Source organism: Sebastes fasciatus, chromosome 22, assembly GCF_043250625.1.
Source record: "Sebastes fasciatus isolate fSebFas1 chromosome 22, fSebFas1.pri, whole genome shotgun sequence".
Classification (NCBI taxonomy): domain Eukaryota; kingdom Metazoa; phylum Chordata; class Actinopteri; order Perciformes; family Sebastidae; genus Sebastes; species Sebastes fasciatus.
The window spans coordinates 14764703-14791938 of record NC_133816.1 but is presented as its reverse complement, the minus strand read 5'-3'; the positions used below and the strand labels follow the sequence as shown (position 1 = coordinate 14791938).

At 37.0% G+C, this 27236-nt stretch overlaps 3 protein-coding genes across 11 annotated transcripts in view; all 3 read left to right on the top strand.

The window, feature by feature from the left end:
- Positions 1 to 337: 337 nt before the first annotated feature.
- On the top strand, positions 338 to 14619 carry lpcat4 (lysophosphatidylcholine acyltransferase 4). Of its 3 annotated transcripts, XR_012592368.1 has the most exons (15): positions 338 to 579; positions 700 to 846; positions 3248 to 3611; positions 5031 to 5143; positions 6243 to 6303; positions 6510 to 6568; positions 8598 to 8632; positions 8977 to 9031; positions 9185 to 9267; positions 11303 to 11428; positions 11616 to 11772; positions 13057 to 13149; positions 13243 to 13378; positions 13947 to 14304; positions 14336 to 14619. XR_012592368.1 is itself a non-coding variant. In XM_074623301.1 (13 exons), exons 1-13 carry the CDS (start codon positions 757 to 759, stop codon positions 14105 to 14107), a joined length of 1533 nt encoding a protein of 510 aa, XP_074479402.1. In that variant the 5' UTR covers positions 338 to 756; the 3' UTR covers positions 14108 to 14329. The 3 variants fall into 3 exon arrangements, 1 of the variants encoding a protein (XP_074479402.1); XR_012592367.1 differs by having other exon boundaries at positions 338 to 846; XM_074623301.1 differs by lacking the exon at positions 14336 to 14619 and having other exon boundaries at positions 338 to 846; positions 13947 to 14329.
- Positions 14620 to 15929: 1310 nt separating this feature from the next.
- nop10 (NOP10 ribonucleoprotein homolog (yeast)) lies at positions 15930 to 18202 on the top strand. The gene is made up of 2 exons (XM_074623792.1): positions 15930 to 16110; positions 17762 to 18202. Exons 1-2 carry the CDS (start codon positions 16057 to 16059, stop codon positions 17900 to 17902), a joined length of 195 nt encoding a protein of 64 aa, XP_074479893.1. The 5' UTR covers positions 15930 to 16056; the 3' UTR covers positions 17903 to 18202.
- Positions 18203 to 19599: 1397 nt separating this feature from the next.
- The window catches only part of slc12a6 (solute carrier family 12 member 6), a 29456-nt gene continuing 21819 nt past the window's right edge, over positions 19600 to 27236 (top strand). For 3 of the 7 annotated variants that reach the window (XR_012592292.1, XM_074622806.1, XM_074622805.1), the window contains exons 1-2: positions 19602 to 19760; positions 25746 to 26595. Coding sequence is in view for 6 of the 7 variants with exons in the window: in XM_074622806.1 (XP_074478907.1) it covers positions 26403 to 26595 (193 nt within the window). In the remaining variant the exon portion in view is untranslated. Of the gene's footprint in view, positions 19761 to 25745; positions 26596 to 27236 lie in introns of all 7 variants that reach the window. The other 4 variants (XM_074622804.1, XM_074622803.1, XM_074622801.1 and 1 more) reach the window with 2 other exon arrangements.

Sequence of the window (27236 nt, the reverse complement as noted above, 5' to 3'; positions counted from 1 at the left end):
AAATACTTTTAAATGCAGGACATCTGAATGCTATCAGAATGTTGACGTAGTGAGTCGAATTTCGACCAAACCTCCTTAGCTTTTCTCATAATTTTTCACTTTTCATCTCATATTTTTGATTTAACATGATTATAATCACTTTTTTAAGTTAACATTTCATTTATTGGACTTCTATACATAATTCGGCTCCCTAAAAAGTGTTGTTTAAATGTTTTTATAGTTTGTGGGACCGGTTAGACTTGCCTGACTTGATCCAGCCTTGAGCTGCTGTGGGCCGGGTCTGTGAAGAGCTGTGTGAAGGGGGCGGGTTCAGGTGAGGAGGAGAGAGTATACAAGAAAGAAAGAAAGGATGGGCAGTTTCTTTTTCACGATGTTTGTGTCGCCATGTGGAGGATTTAAACTAGAAAAGTTTTAAAGTTTAAAGTTTGTTTTTAAGCTAGTTTAGTTATCGTCGTGTGTTTGTTTTGTACTCTAACGGTTACTGACGGTCACTAACGGTTGGTTTTAGTTTACCCAACGTTCTATTTTTAAATCTGGACTACGCAGCGCGAGACCCTTTAACGGTTTTTCAAAAAACAAGTGAGCCGTTGTCGACATACAAGAATTATTCTGCGATTTTTTTTATTTTTTATTATTTAAAAAGCGTTTCCTCAAAGAATAAGTGAGTTTAAACACTTTTGTTTTCTTTTTATTTTAAAGTATTTATTAGTTGAACTTGTCAGTCAGGTTTGACTCGACCCCTCCAGTCCCGTCGCCATGGAGAGACACGACTGTCACCCAGCAACGCCAGAGTATCCACATCCGTTCATTCACCATGTGAAGCTGACCAGACCACAGAGGATCAGGGTAATGTTTACACTTTAAAAGTCTCTTAAATATGTGATTTATTGGCTGGAGTTTGGCGTAAAGGCAGACACACTGGCACTAACTCACAATAAGTTGAACAACAAGTTTAAAATCTGCCACCTGAAACTAATCAGGCAGTCATTTGACTGGCAAGATTCACTTGAGTCAAAATGGTGATAGAAGCATTCAGATGTCCTGCCAGTAAAAGTATTTAGATTTAGACCCTGAAACTATAAAACATTATAAACAAAAAAATGTTAGGGAGCCGAAGTGTGTATATAAGTCCAATCAATGAAATGTTAACTTAAAAAAATGAATATATTCATGTTAAATCCAAAACATGTGATGATAAGTCGAAAATTATGAGATAAGTCAAGGAGGTTTGGTCGAAATTCGACTCACTTGAGTCAAAATGGTGATAGAAGCATTCAGAGTCCTGTATTTAGATTTAGTCCTTGAAACTATAAAAGATATAAACGTTTAAAATCTGCCACCTGAAACTAATCAGTCAGTCATTTTACTGGCTAAGAGTTGTAGACTCCAAACTCCTAGCTAAACACCAACTACTAATGTGCTTGTATTGAATGCCAGGAGTCAGTGAGATAAGGGTGCTATATTTGGACTTCTGTGTGAACTCAAAGGTCCCTTCTATGGTAATTTTTACATGCTTTATTTTAATTTTTCCATATGAGAACAAAAGAGGCTTTCACATTTCCCTTTCTGCCTAAGTCATAAATGTTTCAAGCCTAGACAGGCATGACAGCTGACAATAACAACATACCACAGAGTTGAATAACTTCTATGATAGATTAGTAGGGCAGGGCAACATGGCTGACTTTAGTATCATGTTTAAAGGTCCCATATCATGCCCATTTTCAGGTTCATACTTGTATATTGTGTTTCTACTAGAACATGTTTACATTGTTATATTAAAAAAAAACTTTATTTTCCTCACACTTTCTGCCTGAATAAACCTGTATTCACGCTCTGTCTGAAACGCTCCGTTTTACTGCATTTCAAAAGAATTGCAACGGAATTGCGTTGCTAGGCAAAAGTTTGGGTCCATGTTTACTTCCTGTCAGCTGATGTTATTTACATCCACTGCAACAGGAAATAAACTGGGACACATTTAGAATGTTTACGTTTAAAATCGTGTAATGGTCTAAATATTGTATATTTGTGACATTACAAATATGAATACGGGCTGTTTGTATTTCTCCGTATATTGAGCATTTTGATAGTTTAACAGTATTTATATAGCAACTTAAACCTGCTTTATAATATGAAATACATGGAAATCTCACTTTTTACAATATGGGAACTTTAAGATTATTTTTCCCATACTGGTGAAAAAAAATCATCTAAAACCACTGAAATTGATGTTGAATGCACTGAACTGTGTCTTTTAAAACTGTGCTTTAATATATATATATATTTTTTAATTCTATATACAATCAAACTAAGTCAGAAGTCACCATAAATTGTTAGAACTTAAAGGTGACGTGTAAAATCCATAGAAAGTGTTTAGCGAGTCCAGTATGAGAGTATTAACATGCTTGTGACTTATACAAGGTGTTTACCCCCGCAGACCTAAACGATGTTTTAAAGGTCTTATTAATAACATATTATGTTAAAAAGAATAAGATAAGATGAACCTTTATTAATCCCCGGGGGGGGAATTCAGGTGTCAAAGCAGCAAAGCGCAGATACAGAGGTACAGGTGTACAAAATGATGATAAAACAATAAATAGAAATACAGAATGAACATAGTGAATGAACATAGTGAATGAACATAGTGAATGAACATAGTGAATGGACATAGTGAATGGACATAGCGGGTACCGTCCGTCAATAAAAAATGTAGTGTACAATAAATAGATGTAATATGTGTAGTCTATAAAATGGTATATGGGATGTAGTGTAAAGTAAGTTTAAAGAATGCATCCACAGAGCCTTTGTAAAGGTGCTGAATAAAAGTGTGGCTTTTCCTGAAAACAATTATAATTGTGAATTAATCATTTAAAAAATGTTGGCGGGTCCAAAATGAATGTTTTGTTTATCTCTGTGGAAGATATCTGACGTTTGGTTCCCACTTCTAACAAGGCTTGTGAGCCAATAGTAAAATGACGTTGGTATCGTATCTCTGGGTCGTCAGTTAGTATCAATAGCACCTTTTGAATGTACCTTTTTTTTCCCCTCCATCTGGTCCCATTAGATGCAAGATATGTTTGACTGTTCCATCACAGAAAAACACATATTTTTAGATCACGTGACATGGTTTATCAAATGTCAAGTCGCTTTGTGTCATTGATAAATGGCTGGGATTTACGTTGGCAACAACTTGTTGTGAAGTAAAAATATCAATAGCACCTTTTTAAATGTACTTCCATCTGGTCCCTAGGGCATCATCCTGGGCATCATCCTCTTCCCCATTCGCGTCCCCCTGTCGGCTCTCTGCTTCCTCATCATGTGGCCTATTGCCCGGCTACGATGGGCCGGCCTGTCCGAGGAGGAACGCTCTCGCCCCGTCAAGGGCTGGAGGCGCTGGTTCCTCCACCCGATCGTCTTGTGGCTGAGCCGGGCTGCCTTCTGGTTCCTGGGCTTCCTGTGGGTGAAGGTCAAAGGTCGCAGGGCGGACCTGAAGGAGGCGCCGGTGCTGGTGTTGGCGCCTCACAGCGGCTATCTGGACATGGTGGCTCTGCCGATAACCCAGCTGGCAACGGTGGTGTCGCGGTCGGAGAACTGCAGCCTGCCGGTCATAGGAGGTGAGGTGCTTTTCCCTGTTTTGCATCACTGTAAATTGAATATTTGGTGTTGATTTGACAAAACGCACAACATGAAAGCATCACTTTGGGCCCTGGGAACTTGTAACACATTTTCTAAACTAAATGACTGATTGAAAGAATAATGAACAGATTGATGATCAAAATAGAGCTAAAACAATTAATCAAGTAATTGATTAGTCAATCGAAAGGAAAAAAATTTTGGTGACCATTTCCAATAAATAACAACTAATGCCAAAAACTCTCTGGATACAGCTCCCGTTCTGGTTTCAACTGTTGAAAAATATTCTTCCTCTTAATCTTTTATTATTATTATTATTATTATTATTATTATAAGAAGAAGAATTTGAATATCTTTTTTTTATTACCTGCTGTTTTAAGGCACTCCTCCTGTAGTGTAGGACATTCAGGTGTAACCAGTCCCAGTCTGATTGTATAGAAGTCTATGAGAAAATGAGCCTACTTCTCACTTGATTTATTACCTCAGTCAACATTGTGAGCATGAGTTTATGGTCTTAATCGCTAGTTTCAAGTCTTCCAATACAGCATGATGTTCATTTAGTAAATTATGGTCCCATTTAGAGTCAAATAGACCATAAAGCAGGGTATGCTTTAGGGCGTGTCTACCTTTGTGATTGACAGGTTGCTACCACGACGTTATCAGGTGTGGGAGTTGTCCGTGTTTTCGTCTTACAGCTTTAACCCTTTCACAGTGTGTTTTCAGTTCATGAAAGTTAATTGTAACATTTTGGTCGCCTAAAAATGTCTTATTCAGCTTTCGGTTGTACTAAAATGTAGTTCAAATGTAGTTGTGTTTACCGTGTTCACGAGGAAGAGTCCATATGAATGTAAGTGGAAAGTTTCTGAAAGCTCAGAGTTCACGACTTGTGACGTGTTTGTTGACGTTGTCAGAAATGGAAGTAAATTCTTCGGTGGATAATAAGCTAATGTATTGTATTTTTAGTCATATATTGTTTTTCTTCGTAATTTTATAATATGTTTGAGAACTCGAGCCTTCAAAACGGCAGTCCACAAACCAATGGGTGACATCACGGTGACTACGTCCACTTCTTATATATACAGTCCATGGGTGTAAATGATTGTAAGTGATTGTTTGACATTTGTTCAAAGTGGTCAGTCACACACTGCGCTGCGTTAGATGCGAGATGTGTTTGACCGTCCGGCAAACAACCAAGAGTAATATTTGGAATAGAGGGGTCGAGGAATATAAAAGTATGCAAGGAAGTCCAAAGATAAACAAAACGAGTGACTCACTCTTTTGGCTTCTAATCTGCTCGGCCTGTTTTGGCACTTCCTGTCTTGCTTTCTTGGCCGACTCCTCCCTTTGGTTCTGGTTCTGATTTTTTGTTCTTGTGTAACAGTGTTTTGTTTGTGTTTCAGCTCTGCTGGAGTTCAACGAGTCTGTGTTGGTGAGCAGAAAGGATCCAGAGTCGAGGAAGAAGGCGGTCGCGCAGCTCACAGAGAGGCTGACCTCCAACGGCTACTGGCCTCAGGTGAGGTGTCGCTCAATGCTCGTACTTCTGACAAAAGATAACCTGCTGCACCTTGTATTAAGAGTAAAGATAGGTAAATGATCAGCTTCCATCTTGATTTTACTCTTGTTTACAGAACTGGCAATTACTACCAAACTATCCAATCACACTTTGCAACAGTGAGGGGAATGCCACGACAACAGTGCATACCTTACTGACACCAAAACAGTCTCTGCTTGTGGTGGCTGCAGATCTCTGACTCAGCGTAAACTAACAGCTGATCAAGATTAGATAAAATATTTGGGATGGGAACTGGATCTGCTCGATTGTTTTCTTTGACTCCTGGCCATAAATGTCATCAAAAAGGCTGTAAATTCACCTGTTGGAAGTTCACAGAGCTGCACCTGCATGTCTTTAAGGGCGGGTACATTTTTATCTATTTATTTTTCTTTGAAGAAGCAGATAGGAGTACCGGCATGGAAGCTGAGCAATGTACTGCTGTGTGGACGCCATGTTAGTTCAGATCCGAAAAGTCATACAATAACAAAAACAAACTAAGCGATTGGTGCAGCGGTAGACCAGCAACTCACGTGGTCTGCAAGGGTCTGGTCTGGTAGTTTTGAGTGATTTATAATGCCTTCAGTTCCCCATCATAAAGGGCTATCTGACGGCGAGGTAAAGTTGTGAAAATATTTAATATAACGTACTCTTCAACTGACATTGATTTTTTTTTTTTTAGGTGGCTAAAGTAAGTTTTTCTGCTGCTCCCGTCCACAGCCGTTCCCTCACCGTCAGACAGCCCTTTACAACGGGTAGCTGAAGGCCTTATATCGCTCTCTTCAAAGCCACCAGACTCCATTCAGAAAAGCAGTACTTTTACCTCGCAGAACGTGGGAATACACATACAACCCCACTTCAAAAAAATCCAAACTAACCCTTTCAGTTACTTCCAAACTTAGCACAGCTAACTTTGACTCAGCTAGTGCTAGTGTTCCCATTATTTATAACCTTACTGATTAGCTTCGATTAGCTTACTTGCGTTTTGAGTGGGTGTTTCCATTTGTAAAAAACGAAAACAGAACTCAGACATCACTCTCATCATTACTTAATCCTTGGCTAGATGCTGATGTTTCCTGAGGGAACCACAACTAACGGCTGCGGTCTCATCAAATTCAAACCTGGTGAGTACGGGCAGCGAGTCCCACCTGTTTTTTTTTCTTGATTCCACACACACCACAGTTCGTTCACGGTTTTTACATACCAATGAGTATCATGAGAGGGAAAAGGGCGCAGCAGCTGATTGTTTTGCTGCTGCAGGATGAACCACTCTTCCTCCTACAGCGTTGCTCTTTCTCATTCCAGTAATTTTTTTTCTCACTGTGATCAGGTGCTTTCCTCGCTGGAGTCCCAGTCCAACCTGTTCTGTTGCGTTACCCCAACAAGCTGGTAAGTGAAGTCATTAGGGGTGACAGGTTGATCTGCTGGTTTGTAATAACAGCCGGTGACTGATCAACATGACAGATTTGATACTTGCAGCTGCTATTTGTCCTGTTAAAGAGCTAAAAATTGGGTCACCTCATAACTTTACTTCAGAAGTGTTTTTATCCAATGAGGAAGAAATGCACTTTAATTTGGTGCCGTCTTGTCATCGTCTTGTCTTAGTCATGGAAAAAGAGATTGTTGACGAATATATCTTGCCAATATCCATCCATCCATCCATCCATCTATCTATCCATCTATCTATCTATCGAGGCCATGATTTATTAATTTGTGCGCATGAGATATAATTTGTTTCCACAATTTGATTTAATGTTTTGATTAATTTGTGGGAACGAATTAAATAATTATGGCAGTGCACAAGGCCAAGTCATTCATTCTAACCACCACCTGCTAAGGCACTCGTCCAAATAGCTCTGGATAGAGACTCTTTAATTTAGCTTTACTTTATCTTAGGGGTGAGTTATCAAGACACGTTGACAACACTTGCTCTGCAAGGGATTATTATTGGTAAAAGGCAAATAATGAGCTTGTAGACTAGATCCTCGGGCAAAATGCTGACTTGGACATACCGGTACTTGAAGCAGGTGAACTGCACTTCATGCTTCAGGGGGAAAGACTGCTCTGTTGTGCTGGCTCTCTGTATATACACTTATCTTGTGCACACTAATTAAATCGATTTTATTTATTTTTTCTCTCTATGGCCACTCCCGGGCTCCGTACTAAATAGTCAGGTATTGCATTTTTATTTTATTTTTTTACGTTTATAAGCAATAGGTGTTGACCAAAGTACTTAAAGGACCAGTGTGTCACAATTAGGGGGATCTATTTAATAAAAAGTATGTTTTCATTAGTGTATAGTCACCTGAAAATGAGAATCGTTTTCGTTACCTTAGAATGAGCCCTTCATATCTACATAGGGAGCAGGTTCTCTTCTATTTTGCACCACCATGTTTCTACAGTAGCCCAGAACGGACAAACCAAACACTGTTAACTTTTCCAGCTTGGACCGGAGTCGATAACATTACTCGCTCCCATCGCCACCGCTCTCTCTCTCTCTCTCTCTCTCTCTTGCTTCATCACTCACTTCCCATGTACACACACACTCTCTGCTCCAAATGGCTCTATAGAGAGGGCCATTTGCATCGGCCACCGTAGATCCAACACGCTCGGCACACGGGAGAGGTTTCAGTTGGTTGCAATCTCCTCACCTCACCGCTAGATACCGCCAGATCCTACACACTGTACCTTTTTTAAATGACAACGTATCAGAATTCACTATTGAAAACACAGGCGAGCCACAATGTACCATTCAATCACCTTTATTATTTTCGGTGTATATCAATGAATTCAGAATCCAAGATTCAGATTTTAGCTTATTTAAATACGCTAATGATACGGCTCTTGTCAGCCTCTTACGTGAAGGGGACACTAGAGTGGAAAGTCTGTGTTTTAATCATGCAATGTCCCTCCAGAACTAAGGCCTGTACTACGAAGCAGGATTTAGGGTTAGCAAGGTAACTTCAGGGTTAACTCTGGGTTTTCCGTCCTACGAAGGTGGTTCACTTCTTACCGAGGTAGATCGACATGGTAACTTATGCTGAACAGCATTGAAAATGGATCAGAAACAACCCTCAAACTGTCCCTTCTTTTTAAAAGTTGAGCAATCTGCGTTGGTATCACAAGGATGCACATACAGGGAAGGCTTTGTCCGTTCTGTTTGTTTTGACGCATGGCTCTTATCATTTGTGTCGTGGCACTGTGTACACTACACTGTCGTACATTTATCAGGCTTTAGTAATGTTTATGAACATAATGTCATTTTTGTCCTGGTGCCTGTCGGGGTGTGTCATAGGGGGAAGGTGACTAGAATTACACACCATAAAAAAACCACCCTGTCTGTCGCTAAGGATTTTTTTTTTTTCCTGTTGCACCTGATTGTGTCCACTGATTACAGTATTTTTATGACTCTTCGCAGGATACTGTTCGCTGGACATACAAAGGAACAACCTGGTGAGTTCATTGGCCAGTTCTAACTGTCAGGTTGACGTGACCGTGTTTGGATTTCTACATACTGTAGGCAGGAAGTTGAGTTGTTTTTTTTCTTGTTGCTGAGTCTAGAAAAATGTTCAGCTTTGGGTAAAACACTGCGCTCGTCACTGTCACTTTTTTACCCAGCCATCCAATCACAATGGCTGGGGGGGAAAGGAGCAAGTACTCTACCTTGTGCCGACATTTTTACTTCCACGGATATTCCGTAACATCAGCTCTCTTCAAAGCCACCAGACTCATTGACAAAAACAGTCATCTTACCTCAAATTTGACCTGAAATATAATGTTGGCTCTTTGTCCATTAGGGTTGAGGCCCTGTGGCACACAACTTCTCAGTTCTACACCAACTGTACTATTGAGGTAAAACAGTTTAACACATCATTCACAAATACACATTTGCTGAAGTTTTGTGTCACATTTTGTTCAAATGTGTCTTTAAAGAGTAACTTTAACACCTGCTACTGTGTCTAAAAATGAAGGAAAACAATGTCTGTCTTTCTTATTGTGCTGCAGTTCATGCCAGTTTACAAGCCCTCCCAGGAGGAGAAGAATGACCCCAACCTGTACGCAGACAATGTTCAGAAACTCATGGCCAAGTAAGTCGCACAAGTATGCAGTTGTTTTATGATTTATGTCACTTTATCAGGTACAGTCTGTAATATTTTAAGATAAGGCTTTAGCACAAGGGCAGAAATAAGTACAGATAAATAGAGACTATTAGAACCAATACATAATTAGAAGTATATAAAATAAGAATAGAAATAAAATAGAAACTACACAAGAGGCATTAAACTCAAAATTACAAGGCAAGCAGTACACATACAGTACCCACAACAAGTGTTGTACTTAAACTAATAGTGCAATACAGCCTCAAGTGAAGAGACAGTGTTGTGATCAGTAGTATAGTGTATATAAGAGTAATATGAGATACCATCTACTAGTATTATGTCAATCGATTAAAATATTTAATCGCATGATTGAGCCCGATTAATCGCACATTTTTTAATCTGTTCAAAATGTACCGTAAAGGGAGATTTGTCAAGTATTTAATACTCTTAGAAACATGGGAGAGGGCAAATATGCTTGCTTTATGCAAATGTATGTATATATTTATTATTGGAAATCAATTAACAACACAAAACAATGACAAATATTGTCCAGAAACCCTCACAGGTACTGCATTTAGCATAAAAAATATGATCAAATCATAACATGCCCTAAATAAAACCGTAACATATTAACATAATAAACATAGTATGGGATATCAAATATATGGTGCAATGTATTAATATAGTATAACAATATATATATAGGATAGTGCAGCAATACACAGTAGCATTCAGTATAATAAATTATAGTAATTTATTGGCTGTTTGTGCAATATTACTATAAACTATTTTTAGGTTGTTGTTGTAATTTCCCACAGTCGCCACTAGATGTTAATAAAGAGCCATATTTATTTTACTGATGGCACCTTTTTTTTAAAATGTACTTTGGTAACAAGGTGGGATGAAAATTCCTCACATGCTGTTTCTCTCTGTAAGTTGGTAGGAGCACTGAGGAGCAGTCATAGTGTCCACAGTTTAAGTCTGTGCATACTATATTATTTTGTACAGTTCAGTCACAGCACTTAATTTTATTTTAAGGCAGTTTTCTATCGTAACTACATTTATTCTTGTATAAATTAAACCTTTAAATTTGGATTTATTTCCTCCAAAATAAACAAATATGCAATAGTGATTTAATTTGGGCTCTTGGCGTTAACACAGGACGACTTACGTAATAATTAAGATGAGAGGAGATGATTCTTTATTAGTCACACAGAGGGGAAATTTGCAGGATTACAGCAGCAAAGGGGACGGTGCAAACAACAAGAGGCATCAGTAAAAAAACAAAAACAAGATCTAATAAATAAGCAAGTAAACAATAAAGATACGGTAAGTAAGTAACCCTTAAAAAACAAGATATAAAAAATAACAGCCTCAATTTAAGAAAGAAGAAATTAGTGCTGGGCAATATGATGACATGTATCGTCAAAACAATATAAAAATGTCTGTTGTATATATTTTTCTTTATAGCTTCTATCATGATACAGGCTAGGCCTATATTTCTTTTTTTCATTCAGTATTTAATTCACACAGGAGTATACAAAATATGCTTTACTGTGGTTATTTCTAGAGTTGTTCCGATACTGATACCGGTGTCGGAAATGCGTCTGATACTACCCAAAATTTGGCATCAGGTTTCGGCGAGTACGCCAGTCTATGCACCGATCCAATACCATCATTTATTAACCCAGAACAATATGTATATTATTGTATGTCTGTGTACTCGTATCGGTATTCAGTATCAGGCGAAAACGCAAGTTCAGGTATCGGAATCAGTATCGGGAAGGAAAAAATGGTATTGGAACATCTCTAGTTATTTCATATAGACTATTTATTTATTTATTTATTGAATTACCAGAAAACATGTTATATCGTGATATATATTGTTATCTAGATATGAAATGACCTATATCATGATAAAAGGTATCGCCCAGCCATAGAAGAAATTCCTGCCAACATAGCTGGGCTGTTTGTCTAACCAACATACAGCAGAGACTACATCTAATGTCTGATGTCCCTCCAGGGCCCTCGGAATCCCAGCTACAGATTATGTGATGGAGGGCGGAGTTCCTGTCACTAAGCTGGCTGGTCTCTCTCTCCCAGTGGAGTCGCCTGCCAGGGAAACACTCTCGCTGTTGTATGGAAACGGGTGAGAGAAGATCCGAGCTCATGTTTGACTCCTGTGACAACTTCTTTTTATTTTCTTATTCCTTCGTTCTCACCATCTTCCTCTCTCTCTCTCTCACTCTCACTCTCACTCTCACTCTCACTCTCACTCTCACTCTCACTCTCTCTCTCTCTCTCTCTCTCTCTCTCTCTCTCTCTCTCTCTCTCAGTCTGGAGGCGAAGGAAGTGGAAGCAGCACTGGACAGAATGATTGACAGGTGTCAGTCAGGAGCTCAGGGGTCAAAGGCCGACGCAGAGGAGCTCGCCTCCATCCTCGGGCTGACGGAGAGAGAGACAGCCGTCAACATCTGTGGCCTCTACTCCAAGGTAGAAGCAGTTTTTTTTAGTGTGTGTTTACAAGATTAACTACATGTGTGTTTTTGTTGATAACTAACTAAAAGGTTCAGCAAAGAACTAGATGTACTCTGGAGCAAGGTTATAATAGTTTTGAATTTGTTTTTACATTATTTTAATTTTTGACTTTTCAAACTAATCTTAGTTTAGTTTGAGTTAGTTTTCAAAGTGTGTTTGCTTGTTTTAGTTTTTCAGAAAAATTTAGTTTTTTTATATTTAGTTTTATTTTGTTTTTGTTTGAGCTAGCTGTAATGTCTCAGAAGTATGTCTGTACATATAGTCCTGCATACAAAATACATGGTTGGAGAACTGTAGGAATGGCCCAAATGTTTAATCTTCGGGCTATTTTAGTGAAGCGATTGTGGCATAGGAATGTCAAGTCTGTTCAATTTCTATGGTCCAATGTCACGAGAGTTAATGGAAAATGATGCTGTCTCCTTTTTGTCTGGTAGTGATATATTATAGCTAAAAAAAAACTAAAACTATGATTAATTTACATTAATATGTATCATTTTTAAATGTATTAGTTTTTAACCAGACAATATTGTTGCAGTTTAGTTTTATATTTTTTTTTTGCCCATCACCGCCCACCCCTCTTCAGTGGACTTAATTTACTTTTGTATACTTTTTCAAATTAGTTGCCAATGAAGGAAAAGAAAAATTATAATACTAATAATAATCCTAATCTTAGTCATAAAGATACTTAAAAAAAAAAAAAGAAAAAGCAGGGGCAAATAAGCCGGCCACCTTGACGACATGTGAACAAATAAACAGACAACAGCAAAAAAAAACATTCAAGAGTGCATATGGACACATGGATATAAACAGACAAATATCAACAATGACAGAAAACAACGAGTTGACAGATATAGTTTTAGTTTTTCTTAAAGGATATTGTATTTAGTTTCAGTTTACTAGAAATATTTTTTACTCATTTTCTTTTTAGATTCAGTTTTAGTTTACTATAATAACCGTGCTCTGGAGGTTTATGGTTTTAATACTATGAGAGTGCATGTTGTTGGATGTTACCAGTTAATATGGCACTATAGGTCACCAAAGCCAGCTACCAGTAACTGCATAAGATGTACAGATGTCTATTATCCAAAACATTGTTCACTGTTAGTCAGAGTGAACAAAGCACTGCATCACCTCAGATATTCTACCATTTGTTTTGAAGTTTGAAATGCCTACAAAGTATAGTACTTCCTATTGTAATATAGAAGTAGTATAAACCATAGACTGTGTGGGGTTTTCCAGGATGAAACTGTGGACCTGAGGCAGATCTATTTCACTGTGGCCGCTCTGTCAGGATTCGTCAGCTTCAAGTCACTACTTCACACTGCCTTTACTGTAAGTCCTATTGTTTTATTTACAGTATTTGAATTGTTTCTGACTCGAGATTAAGAACAGCTTTAATCTAATGTGTGTGTCTTTGTTTTCCAGCTGTTTGACAGAGAGGGCAGAGGCAGTCTGAGTGCAGAGGAGCTGTCAGACCTCATGGGGGCACTGCTGGGTTTTGCTCAGCGCCACACTGCTGAGCTTTACTCTCAGGCCTCCAGTCAAGGCCAGCTTACTGAAGGTGAATATCTCTAAGCAATGAGTTTGGTAGCATAGTAGTAGAATAACAGGCAACTCAAATGCCTCTCGTTTACTTTCCACCAGTGACCGCTGTGTTGTACCGGAGACGTGATGCACCAGCCTCCATTAGACTTTTACAGGATTTTAGATCACTGAATCGTCATCTTGTTATCTGGAGTGAAATGTGCTATACAACTAAATTTGCAATGCCTTTTTAAGGTTTAGGTTTATTTATGTTTACTTATATAGTCAAAACAAGGAATGTGGTTTTATAGGCCACTCAAAAACTGAAAATATTTTCAAAACGACCTGAAATAGGCAGTGTCATATTTTCACAAATAGTAAATGTTTACAAGTGTAACACATAATTCTGTAATACCAGAAAAACAGAACCTTGTATGTAAGATTTCGTTTTTTACTACCCTTTTTCATCTCCTCTGTTTCTCCTGACTTTTTAGTTACTTGATGAAGCAAAAAAGGCACTTCACTGAACATGCTTGTTTCATCAGGTGATAATTTAGTGTCAAAAAACATTCAAATCTCCATTAAATCCGCCTCGTCTTCCACAGAAAATCTGCTGCGAGTGCTGACGACCCACCCGACCTATCAGAGAGTGGTGAAGGAGTACATGCAGCCCGGCTCCCAGCTGACCAATGGGAGGGCTGTGAACAACAACGGAAACATGCACAACGGCAACAGATCCTTCCACCTCAACAAAAAGTTTGAATAAGCATCCTTGAGTACAGCAACGGGACGTATTGAATCAGAATAATCGTCGACAAAGGATTGTATTTTTTAAGTTTGGTCAGTGAGTGTGTGTGTGTGTGTCTGGATGTATTTTTAAAACTATATTAATGTAAAGTCAACTATGCCAAAATTACATAAACCAAAGAATGACTTAAAGTATAACTACAGTGGCTCTCTGAGGTTTGTGTGTGTCATTGTATATTTGAGGAAGTTGTGTTCATGTTTATCAGTGTACAATTTTTTTGATAACCCAAAAGATTCGTTCACATTTTGTTCTTGATGCTGTTAAAAGATTCCGTTCCTTTGTCATTTGAAGCCATAAAATGTCTTTATTTATATCCCTCTCATATATGTTGAATGTTTTTTTAAAAGGGAAAATCGTATGTGCAAAAAAACTCTGTAAATCAAAGTTTATTTTATTTAAATTAATTCTTACATTTTTGTGTGAATATTGTTTATATGTAACTGTAAATTAATTAAAATATGAACTATTTTAAAGAGTGGGTCCATTGTTTTTGAGGTTTTTATATAATTCTGTAGCTTCCGAGTGGTGTTCCTTATGTATTCAAATCCGAACAATTTTGATCAAAGTACGTATGTTTTCGTGTCAAAATGCTATTTTCCCCAAACCCTTCTAAAAACTTTTTTCCATGTGACCTGACGTAGGTTTCTGCATGATGACGCTGCTCCATGTACAGTATATTTACACCCTTATTGTCAGTGTATTAACGCCACATACAGTAACTTAAATGGCAGTTGGCATGTTTCCTGTTTGGAGAAGCAGACAGGAGTAACAGCACGAATGCTAAGCAATGTACTGCTGTGGATGCCACGTTAGTTTGGATCTGAAAGATGCATAATAACAAAAACAAACTAACCGATCAATGCAGCGGTAAACCAGCAACTCCTGTGTTCGGCGAGGTAAAATGACTGTTATTATGAATGGAGTCTGGTCTGCATGGAGGACGGAATCTGCCAAAATAAATAAATAAATAAATGTCTCGATAAATACATATGCCCTTAAATGTAGCAAATAATAATAATAATAAATGTAGCTATTAATTAATTGATAAAATGTGACAAATTGATATTTCCGTTTTAATTTCTTCATTTATCTTTCCCTTATTTTTTTTACTCTTCTGTTTAATTTGCCATTATATTAATTACGTATTCTTATTCATTTTTAAATGTATTTATTTTTGCATTTGTTTTATTTTTGCACTTATTTTTTTTATTATTTTAAATTTTATTTTTAAATGTATGTATTTATTTATTTATGCACGATTTCCCCTTTATATTTCACCCCTTATTTAATTCCCCAAATGTATTTATTTATGTATTCGTTTCTTTATGCATTCCTTTATGCATGTCTGCCTTATTATACAAATGAGGGGACTGTCACATAAATAAATACATAAATTAATAAAGAGGAAAATTAAACGAGTAAATACATAAAGGGAATTAATACAAAGATTAATAAATAAAAAAAGCAACTTAAAACAGAAATGTAAATTTCTTCTGTCAGCTTATTTTTTAGTTACTTGAAGCAAAAAAGGCACTACACTGAACATGCGTGTTTCATCAGGTGATAATTTAGTGAAATGTCAATTTATGTCACATTTTATCAATTAATTAATGTCTATATTTATTTTTTATATTATTTTTGTTCCATTTCATGACATTTATTTGTATATCGAGTTAGTTATTCATTCATTTATTTAGGCAGGTTCTGTCCTCCACACATGTTCCTTTCGGAACTACGCAAAGTGTTATATTATGAAACACCATTTCCCAGAATGCCAAGCGCCCTGAATGTTAACCCGGATATCCGCCCTGCGAGGAGAAACTTTGCCACACGTGGATTTCGGGAGAGAAAGCGTGTTAAGAGACTTTTTTGATATAAAACAACATCTTTGACATTTTATCTTCGAGATGTTCCTGCAGTTTTACGTCAATGAGAGCGGGGACAGAGTCTACACTCTGAAGGTAACCTTAATGTTGTGTTTACATTATAATGTTTACGTTATATCGAAACAATTCTGTTTAAATCTATTTTATTTAATCATTAAAGTAGTTTCATGTTACTCTCAATATACTGTGGTTTATTTGAATGTATATAATGTACTCCTTATGGTCTAAATCAACGTTGATACACGTTATGTTGAAATTAGCATCTTGTAATTGTTTTTTGAAGGGGGGAACAAAGCAGAAGCAAAATTAAGTAAATAAAAAAACATTAACAGTTTAAATCTCATCACAAGTGACGTGCACCTTCCATTAAATCTATTTCATTAAACAATATTGTTATTGAATTTTACATATAAACATATATACATATATACACATACAGACAGACTAACAATATTAATAATTAAATTAAACAATGAAATGTTTAGTCAGAATTTCAAAGATAGAGCGACATGACATTTAATTTATTTCATTAGCTAACAAAGAAAACAAATAAAATAAAAGATAAGACAAAATAAATAAATCATTAAATCTATTTAAGATGATAAATGGTAAAAAAAAAAAGATTGCAAAAAGTACTAGATGAAGTAACCCCAGACAGTCAGATATCTATGGGCTGCAACTGGAAGTTATTTTAATGATGTAATTAATCCAGTTTTAAAAATTGTGTTTGTTTGCATATGCAAAAATATACCCACAACAACTTGCTCGAATCCAAGTTTGTTTTCACAAAAATGCATGCAATTCCTAGAATCTGTAAAACTTATTATAGGCCTATTTTCATTGCCATGATATAAAGCTATTAATTCCTGGCAATAGACAGATATTTCCAATGCAGGGCATACAATAAATAAGAGTAAAAAAAATTCCCAAGCAATAGAACACTAGTAAAAAGTTAAATAAATATGTGCATTATAAATATTGTATAATATAATATTTTATCCAGGGTATCTTGCATTGTTGAAATAAAGACCTTTGTTAACATCAAAACTGTACATTTACGAAATTAAACCATGTGTAACACATTATAGTCACATTAAAAAAAACAAAAAACAGCATAGGACATGGATAGACAAAGAAAAAAAAAAAATGACATGTCTTTTACAATAAATGGCATGTAACACAAGATGTTCTACAAAATTTAAAACTTGGATAAAAATTGGATGAAACCTTTCATAGTGTTCCTGACCTGCTCAAGACAGCTGTGACAGATTCAGTTATTGTTGTTATTATTACACAACAAACCATATAAATAGTAGGGGTGTAAGAAAATATTGAAAAAATCAAATATTCTCAAAAACACTATTGATTTTTAATTAATAGTTTACATGCAAAGATGAACTCAATCAATACTTGTTCTCTCAAAGTCGTGCTAGAATGTTGGATTTTACAAAATGTATATAGATATGATTATTATATTGTTTTGATGATGTAAATCTTCGTATTGCCCAGCCCTAATTGCATGTTAATGAAAATAATTGTTAGTTGCAGCCCTACAATATACAAATAGTACATACACTGAAACATTAATTCATTGCTTTTTTAAAAATGAATTGTTATACACATTTAGTTTCTGAAATAAACACCACAAAGCGGTTATCCAGTTAGATGTTGTTGATCTATTGTTGCATTTATTTTATTCACATTATTCCTTCTTCGTCACCAACAGAAGATTTGTCCCGATGGGCAGCCCACCAGCTCGGCCCACCCGGCTCGCTTCTCCCCAGACGACAAGTTCTCCCGACACCGGGTGACGGTGAAGAAACGCTTCGGCCTTCTGCTCACCCAGCAGCCCATACCTGTTCTGTGAGAGAGAGAGCGGCTGAGAGAAAGAGGCGAGAGATTGATGGATGGATGAAGAGATCAGACCAAGAAATGGAGGGATGAAGGCAAAGATGGGACTATAAAGCAAAAAAGTCACATTCAGGATCACAATTTATGAACGTGCAGCCGGGATTTGTCCTCAGTTTCACCCAAATGTAGGGGGGCTGTTCATGCATTGGATATCAGCTGTCGTTGATGTTAGGGATCTTCTTTTTTTATTGACATTCATTTAAAGATAATGTTATAATTTTGTTTTCATGCTGAATAAATGTTTGGTTGGATGGTTCATAGTCGGTTGTCTCTGTGTGTATAAACTCCAGACGGGTGACAAATTAAATGAATCATACAGTATGTTATGGCCTTGACAGTCACCAGATAGCAAACCCAAATGAACACCTTGAGGGAGATTTTCCAGTGGTGTGTTGGACAACCTCAAATGAGAGAATATCTTTTGGAAGAATGGTGTTATGTTTATGTCTCCTTATGACACTTAAATACTGAAGAAAAAAACATGATTTATAGACTGCAATGTCAGGCCCAGTCCCAAGTTTTCTAGGAGGATACGCGTGTCTGTGATAATATGCAACAACCTGTTGACTGCAAAAATGTCGTTGAAATTTTTGTGACAGAACGGGGAGGAATATTTTCTATTTCTCAAATAAAAATAACTTCGGGAAATGATACATAAGATTTGAGAAAGTTCTTAAACGTATGATGTGCTGATCCTGCAGGAAAAAAATGCTTTTCTTCACTTGATTTACTACAAAACAGATGTATAACCATAACCGTTTTCCTGCAGATTACATTTCCCATAAAGTAGAGACTCTGCAACCAAAACTTTCATATTTTTTCTGCAATGAACAAACTCTTCTAATCTTGTAAACAAGTTTTGCTTATGAGCCTGCAAGAGGAAATATTTTGTATCGCAAACTAAAAGAAACACATTTATATATACTGTACATAAAGCAAGGCAAGGCAAGGCAGCTTTATTTGTATAGCACATTTCAGCAACAGGGCAATTCAAAGTGCTTTACATAAACATTCAAGAACATTGCGACAAAGTGCAAAAGAACATTAAGACATAATTAAAACAATTATAAAAACAAAAGCATTAAATATTAGAAAATAAAAGCTAGGATCAAAGCTAAAATAGAATATAGCACACAATAGTAAAAGTGATATTGCAGTATAAGATCATTATTTGGTTTAATAAAAGGCAGCAGCAAACAGGAAAGTTTTAAGCTTTGATTTAAAAGAACTAAGATTTAGAGCGGTCCTGCAGTTTTCTGGGAGCTTGTTCCAAATATTTGGTTCATAAAAACCGAGTTAGTACAAAAAGACAACGTACATGCACATTTACTTGGCTGTGGATGAGACACTCAAATCATTTAATAAAGTAAAAGTCCCAATACAACAATGTATCCCAGCTGTTACCCTGCACTATATTCAGTTTTATCTATCTATCTATCTATCTATCTATCTATCTATCTCTCCATCTCTCCATCTATCTATCTCTCCATCTATCTATCTCTCCATCTCTCCATCTATCTATCTATCACCCCTACTTTTGTCTTTAGTCTTTAAAGAACTACATTTCCCAGCAGGCCTTGACTTGCCCGCTTGCTCTCCATTACGCATGCGCTAACCGTCAACCGGAACGACGGCAAGCGAAACAGGACCAAACCAGGCTCCCCTTCTTCTCTTCCCCTTCGCATGTTTTGTGTGTGTTGGGTCGGTTGGACAAAAACCCTGAGAGAGGAGAGGAGAGGAGCCAGATCTACCCAGATGTTACTGAAACACAGCCATATGGTGGACGCGTTGTTTAGGAAGGAAACTTGAGCCAGGTAATTCACCTTTAATGTGACTATAAGGTGTTTCCAGTGAACATTTGTCAGTGAAATGAGTTTATATGAGCAGCATGGCTACTAGCCTCTCTGAGCTAATGTTAGCTTCTTCTAGCTGCACCATACAGCTACCATAGTGATGGCTCCACTGTCTGACATGCTCCTCTCAGCAATATGATGCTTAATAACACTACAAATATTGTCAATAACAGGCTAATTACTCCACCAGTTTATCCCCAAATCTACTGCGCGCCTTTCTGTTTTCTCTCTCTAAGGGTTAAGTCTAAACATCTGCTGTTAATATAATTATAAAGATTATAACACCAACAGACAAGGTGTTTACTGACCGGTTCAAGCCAGAATTATTATGGCTATGTTAATTGGCTTAGTGGCTGTTAAGCAAGGAGAGGATTCACTATCACTATCTAACTGTCTTTAAGTTGCAGTTGTTGGGGACTAATTAAAGGATGTTTATCCTTATTAATATAATGGCTATATGCCCTGGATTGTATTGATTACAGCCAGCATTAAGACAAAGACTGACAGCTGGGTAAGAGAGCACAGGATGGCATTATCTCCTTAATACTTTGTTATATACATTATAATTGTGACAATATTTAAGATTAAGATACTATCACAATACGATATTATCACAATACGATATTATCACAATACGATATTATCACGACACAATATTATCACAACACAATGTTATTTCGGTACGATATTATCACGGTACGATATTATCACGACACGATATTATCATGTTATCACGACACAATATTATCACGACACAATATTATCATGTTATCACGACACAATATTATCATGTTATCACGACACAATATTATCACGACACAATATTATCACGTTATCACGACACAATATTATCATGTTATCACGACACAATATTATCACGACACGATATTATCACGTTATCACGACACAATATTATCACGACACAATATTATCATGTTATCGCGTCACACAATATTATCACAATACGATACTATCACAACACGATATCACGATACAATATTATCACAACACAATATTAGACGGTACGATATTATCACGATACGATATTATCACAATACGATATCACAACACAATATTATCGCGGCACGATATTATCACGATAAAATATTATCACGACACGATATTATGGTACGATATTATCACGATACAATATTATCACGACACAATATTATCACGACACAATATTATGGTACGATATTATCACGACACGATATTATGGTACGATATTATCACAACACGATATTATCACGACACGATATTATCACGACACGATATTATCACGATATAATATTATCATGGTACAATATTATCACGACACGATATCTTCACGACACGATATTATCACGACACGATATTATGGTACGATATTATCACGACACGATATCACGACACGGTATTATCACGACACAATATCATCACGACACGATATGGGACGATATTATCACAACACGATATTATCACGACACAATATTACGACACGATATTATCATGGCACAATATTATCACGACACAATATTATCACGATACAATATTATTTCGGTACGAAATTCTTTTTGCTGGGAAGCTCCATTAAAACAATAAGTTATATTACAATTATAAAAGGAAATACTTTGTACAAGGGCATGTTAAGAACATAAACAGGCATATTAAGAACATATACATTAAGAACATATTCAGTATATACAGTATAAGATATACATATAATAAAGTTATATAATATTGGGCAAGATGTTTATTTACTGACCGGTTCAAGCCAGATATATTATGGCTATGTTAATTGGCTTAGTGGTGGTTAAGCAAGGAGAGGATTCATTATCACTATCACTATCTAACTGTCTTTAAGTTGCTGGTTGGGGACTAATTAAAGGATGTTTATCCTAATTAATATAATGGCTATATGCCCTGGATTGTTTTTGATTACAGCCCGCATTAAGACCCAGACTGACAGCTGGGTAAGAGAGCAGGATGGCATTATCTCCTTAATACTTTGTTATATACACTATAATTGTGACAATATTTAAGATTAAGATATTATCACAGTACGATATTAAAACGATACAATATTATCACGACACAATATTATTTCGGTACAATATTATCACGACACGATATCATCACGACACAATATTATCACAACGCGATATTATCACGATGCAATATTATCACAATACGATATCCCAATACAATATTATCGCATTAACGTGAGTCCCACTGACAGCTGGGTGAGAGAGCAGGATGGCATTATCTCCTTAATACTTTGTTATACACAGTAATTGTGCCAATGTTTTGGGTATTAGTCTTGGTGCTTTGATGCGGTATTTTTAGATTATGGGCTGGTGATTCCCCATCTGGTACCTATGCTGAAGATGAGCTCAGAAAATAATACATCATTAATCCAGCCTTTGAGAAATGGGAAAAGATAGTGTTTGACTACATGTATTTATTTGTTTATGGTATTTGAGGAGCTGTAGACTTTGGCCATTTAGGGTTACAATCAGGGAATGAAATTAGCATCTGCCAAATACAGGATAAATGTTGGCAGTGGCAGGTAAAAATTTCAGGTCACCTGCCACCACGGCAGATATATTCAGAAATATTATTTTTAAAAAGCAATTCCTAAATTAAATATAGTTAGGGATTACATGATATAATTCTATGGTCTGGTACTGCTGACTCAGTGACAATTTTGACAATTCAGACAATTTTAAAGTGTTCTACCTATATTTCAGAAGTGGCAGACAATGTTCAGTGACCTGCCACTGTGGCAGGAGAGGAAAAAGCTTGATTTCAGACCCTGCTCAATGCTCTGCAATATATCAAAAGACAATTACTAGTGATACAGTGTGATATTTGTGTAACCGAACAATAGAAACAATCCACTAATATGCAAAAAATAACAGCTTGAACAAAGCAAAAAATCTGAGCTGAACTGTTAGAACAAAATGTTCTGAACCTTGCAATGCTCTAAAAATTACTGTGGACAGAAAGAGGAAAGTTTTATAGTAACTACATCTTCTGTAATAGCACATAGGATAAGGTAGCAAAAGGAAACACCCTCATCGCATGTATCACATGTTGTGATATCTGTGCCAGCATATTAGTAACATACTATGGGAAGCCGTACTATTAATACATTTGTGTGACAATGAATGGTACAGTGCAGTGTCCCAACTGGTTTCCATTGATTTGTATTGGAGGCTCCCTAGTTGCCAGTTTGGTGTGAATGTGTTTGTCTAGACTGATTAACCTCTCCGGGGTGTTTCCCAACCCTTTTCTACACAATGCATGCTGGGATAGGCCTCAGCTACCCCACTGCAGAACGTATAGCTGGAAAGTTTGTGAGAATAAACTCGCCCCCCCTCTTCCAAGCGTTTCTACTCGTTGAACCAGCAAGACGGGTATCATGGCCTCTCTTTATCTTGCTCTCTCCTCCCTGTCCATCCCTGAATGTGGACAGACAAAAGCATGCACTGGGGCAGGCAGCGTTAGAAAGCAGGAAAACGTGCCGTGCCTCTGCATGCAGAGGGAGAGAAAACAGCCAGCAGCTACTGGCTCAACCGGTTGGAACCGCTCTCTTTTAATAATTAAATTATGAACCGAGCTAAAACAACAATTCAGCTATATCCACCTGTCTTGTCACTGACGAGGGGGTACATTGCGTACTCGACTTTGCACCTGCAAAGGCCAACAGTGTGCTTCATACTACTAGTTATTGTTTTACACCTCCTTCGTTTAGAGGATAATACCCTTGTCAAAAATGTCCTAGAGTTAGTTTGGTTAAGTCACTCCAAAAATATATTTGAATGTCCCATGAAATACATAAAGGAAACAGTGAATATGAAGGAAATCAATCAGTTGAGAGCAGTGAGTATTTTAGTGACATTTTGTTATTGTGTAGGAAGGCATGTTGAAGCCTGCATTTGTTGCCTTTGGAGCACAGAGGTGGACTTGAATTGCCTACTGCTGGCCGATCCCTTAACCTAAATAATGAGCCTGCAGTGCTTCTTTTCTTCTGTGCGTGAATTTATTTTATGGCACTGCAGAGGAAGCAATTTAAAACTGTTAAACTGATTACATCTTTACAATTTATTTTCTTCAATACTTTATTTAGAAGTTAAATACAGTAGTTACTTGGGCTGGGACGATACACCTATCTCCTGATTCGATACTATCATGATACGATGCGATTTTTAAGTATTGCGATTTTACAAATATTGTGATTCGATATTAGGATTTATTGCGTTTTTTTTTTTTAAACTCTAGACAATGGGAAAAAGTTGAATCATACACTTCTAGGGACTTTTACCTATTGAAAATATCTAAATTAATACAGTAAAAATGTTTGATTTTCAGCATGTATGTAATCTGAGATGTCCTGAAGTCAAATATAGCAGTAATTGTCAGGCATCATTTATTAATTTTTTTTTCCAGCAACCCAAAAATCATAGAATAAAGACATATATATATATATTATAATTAAGATATTATCACGATACGATATTATCACGATACGATATTGTCACGATACGATATTATTGCGACACAATATTATTGCGACACGATATTATCACAGTACGATATTATCACGATACGATATTATCAAGACACGATATTATCACGACAAGATATCACAATACAATATTATCACGATACGATATTATCAAAACACGATATTATCACGACACGATATTGTCACGATACGATATTATTGCGACACGATATCACATATTATCACAGTACGATATTATCACGATACGATATTATCAAGACAATATTATCACGACAAGATATCACAATACAATATTATCACGACAAGATATTATCACGACAAGATATCACAATACAATATTATCACGATACAATATTATCAAGACACGATATTATCACGACAAGATATCACAATACAATATTATCACGATACGATATTATCATGGCACGATATTATCACGATACGATATTATCAAGACACGATATTATCACGACAAGATATTATCACGACACGATATTATCACGACAAGATATCACAATACAATATTATCACGATACGATATTATCAAAACACGATATTATCTGGGCACAATATTATCACGATACGATATTATCACAATACAATATTATCATGATTTGATATTATCACGATAAGGTGTTATCACAAAAAATATTATCATGAAATGATATTATCACAATATATAATATTGTCAGGATTTAATATTATCAAGATTTTACATTATCACGATACAACATTATCATGATATATTATCAGGATACGATATGATCAGGATACGATATTATCACGACACAATATCATAAGAATATTATCACGATAATTAAGTCACAATACGATATTATTGCGATTTTAAACATTTTGAATTATGCTGAGTATTGCGATTAGATATATTGAGATTTATTACCTTTTTTTCAACTGAATATTATGCAGTTTGTCAATATCTGTTTTATCTAATAAGATACAGTTTTCACTTTGTTCATCTCAGAGTTTTCATTCACATATCTTGAGGTCAGAGGTCAAGGGACCCCTGTGAAAATGGCCATTCCAGTTTTTCCTCGCCAAAATTTAGCAGAACTTTGGAGCGCTATTTAGTGTTCTTCCCGACAAGCTAACACAACATTGTTGGTACCAGATTCCTTAGGTTTTTTCTATTTTCATATGATACTGGTATCTTCACTCTATAAACTCAATAAATTATCAATACTTGACGTCTGTGTATCAATACAATATTGCCACGCAAAATATCGTGATACTGTGCTGCATCGATTTTTCCCCCCAACCCTTGAAGATACTGTTCCCTTTCACAAACATTGCTGTGTAAACTAAATTCAGCTTTATTGTTTTTCTCTCTTCTCTCAATCCTCTTCCTTCTGATGACTTTCCTTCCCACCATGGCATCCCCCGCCTTTGTTGTGTCCACCGATGGGTGCTGTCATTAGAAAGAAATTTTTATCTAGGTCTTTATCTCGACATCTTTATCAAGGTGTATATCAGACAAAATATAGTTGTGTTTACTTGAGAAACGGCAGAGAGAAAGACGAGCTTTAAACGCTACGTGACTGCCATTCTGAGCCATAGTCCCCATCGATAGGAATCAAGACATATTGCAGGAAGAAAAGATACTGTTCAAAGCACAGAAACACTATTTCACTGCAGTTTGATGGGAAGAAAAGGAAAGATTGAACTTGAAAGAGACATCCTAAGCTCTTTGTGTGAGGGTACTTATTGTCTCTGCTTGGTACATTACTTATTCACACATTTATAATAAAGGAATTTGTACTTCTGTCACTTTATAAATCCACTACTTTTCAAACAGAATCAGAAAGATTATTGACACTCGTAGGAACAGAAAGAGACCTGTTGCAGATTTTCTTTCACATGCCTGGTGGCAGCCAACCACTTTGCTTCAATGGAGAATCACAGCTGCAAAAGAACTAATTGTAGAGGCCGCCGTTACCTCGGCATCACCTGGGAGATAGCCTAGCCTAGCCTTGCTCAGGTCAGCACAGCCCCGCTAGCCAGCCCGTGACCCCATCCCCCGGCGTCCCTCACAACAGCCCTCCACCTCCCTGTCTCCTTTTTCCAAGCGAGCTGCCATGGCATCAGTGCGCTTCACGGTGACGCCCACCAAGGCGGAGGACCTCCCGGGGCTGTCGGACACGTCGCCTGACATCAGCTCCCGCTCCGGTGCTCATGTGCGCTTTGGATCTGGGGAAAGCGTCAATCGGAGTGACCCGCTCAGCGAGACAGGAGGGGCCGAGACACCGGACCACAGCAATGTGGAGCAAGGTAAAGAACACACACACATAGACTGTGTTGGTACTGTACTTTTGTGCTTTTCCCCTTTCCTTTAGTGTGTTACTTATATAGTTTTTGTGCATGTAAAAGGTCTGCAAAGTTACAAAGCCCAAAGTCCACGCCAAAGGGAGTTACTATCCCCCACAGAAACACTACTCCTGAACTGTTTGAAACACCTTGCTTGAAGTCCCGCCTTTTTCTTCCGTAACATGGTGATGTCACCAAGTAACACATTTGTATGATACCTTTCTAGCGGGGTAGTTTGGCACGTCCTCAAACAAAGCTAGTTAGAGCGGAGCTGGAGCAGAGTTCGAAGAGTTCGAAGAGTTTGGTTCGGTCGACCAATCACAACAGTGGGCCAGCTGACCAATCAGAGCAGCCAGAATGAGAAAAATAAAGTTTTTTTTTAAACATTAAATCATATAAACATGTAGAAACTAGCAGAAACCCCAAATACAAGTAAGCACCTGAAAAATAAGCATTTAAAATATGCCTCTTAAGACGTGTTCAACCTTTTTATGTTTGACTGAGTGAAGTGTTTGATTTGCTGATTGCTTGGCCCCCAGAAGTTCTGCTGCAGCGTTGTTGAGAACCGCGGCATGGCTGCTTTTACCCGCCAAGTGAGAAGTTGG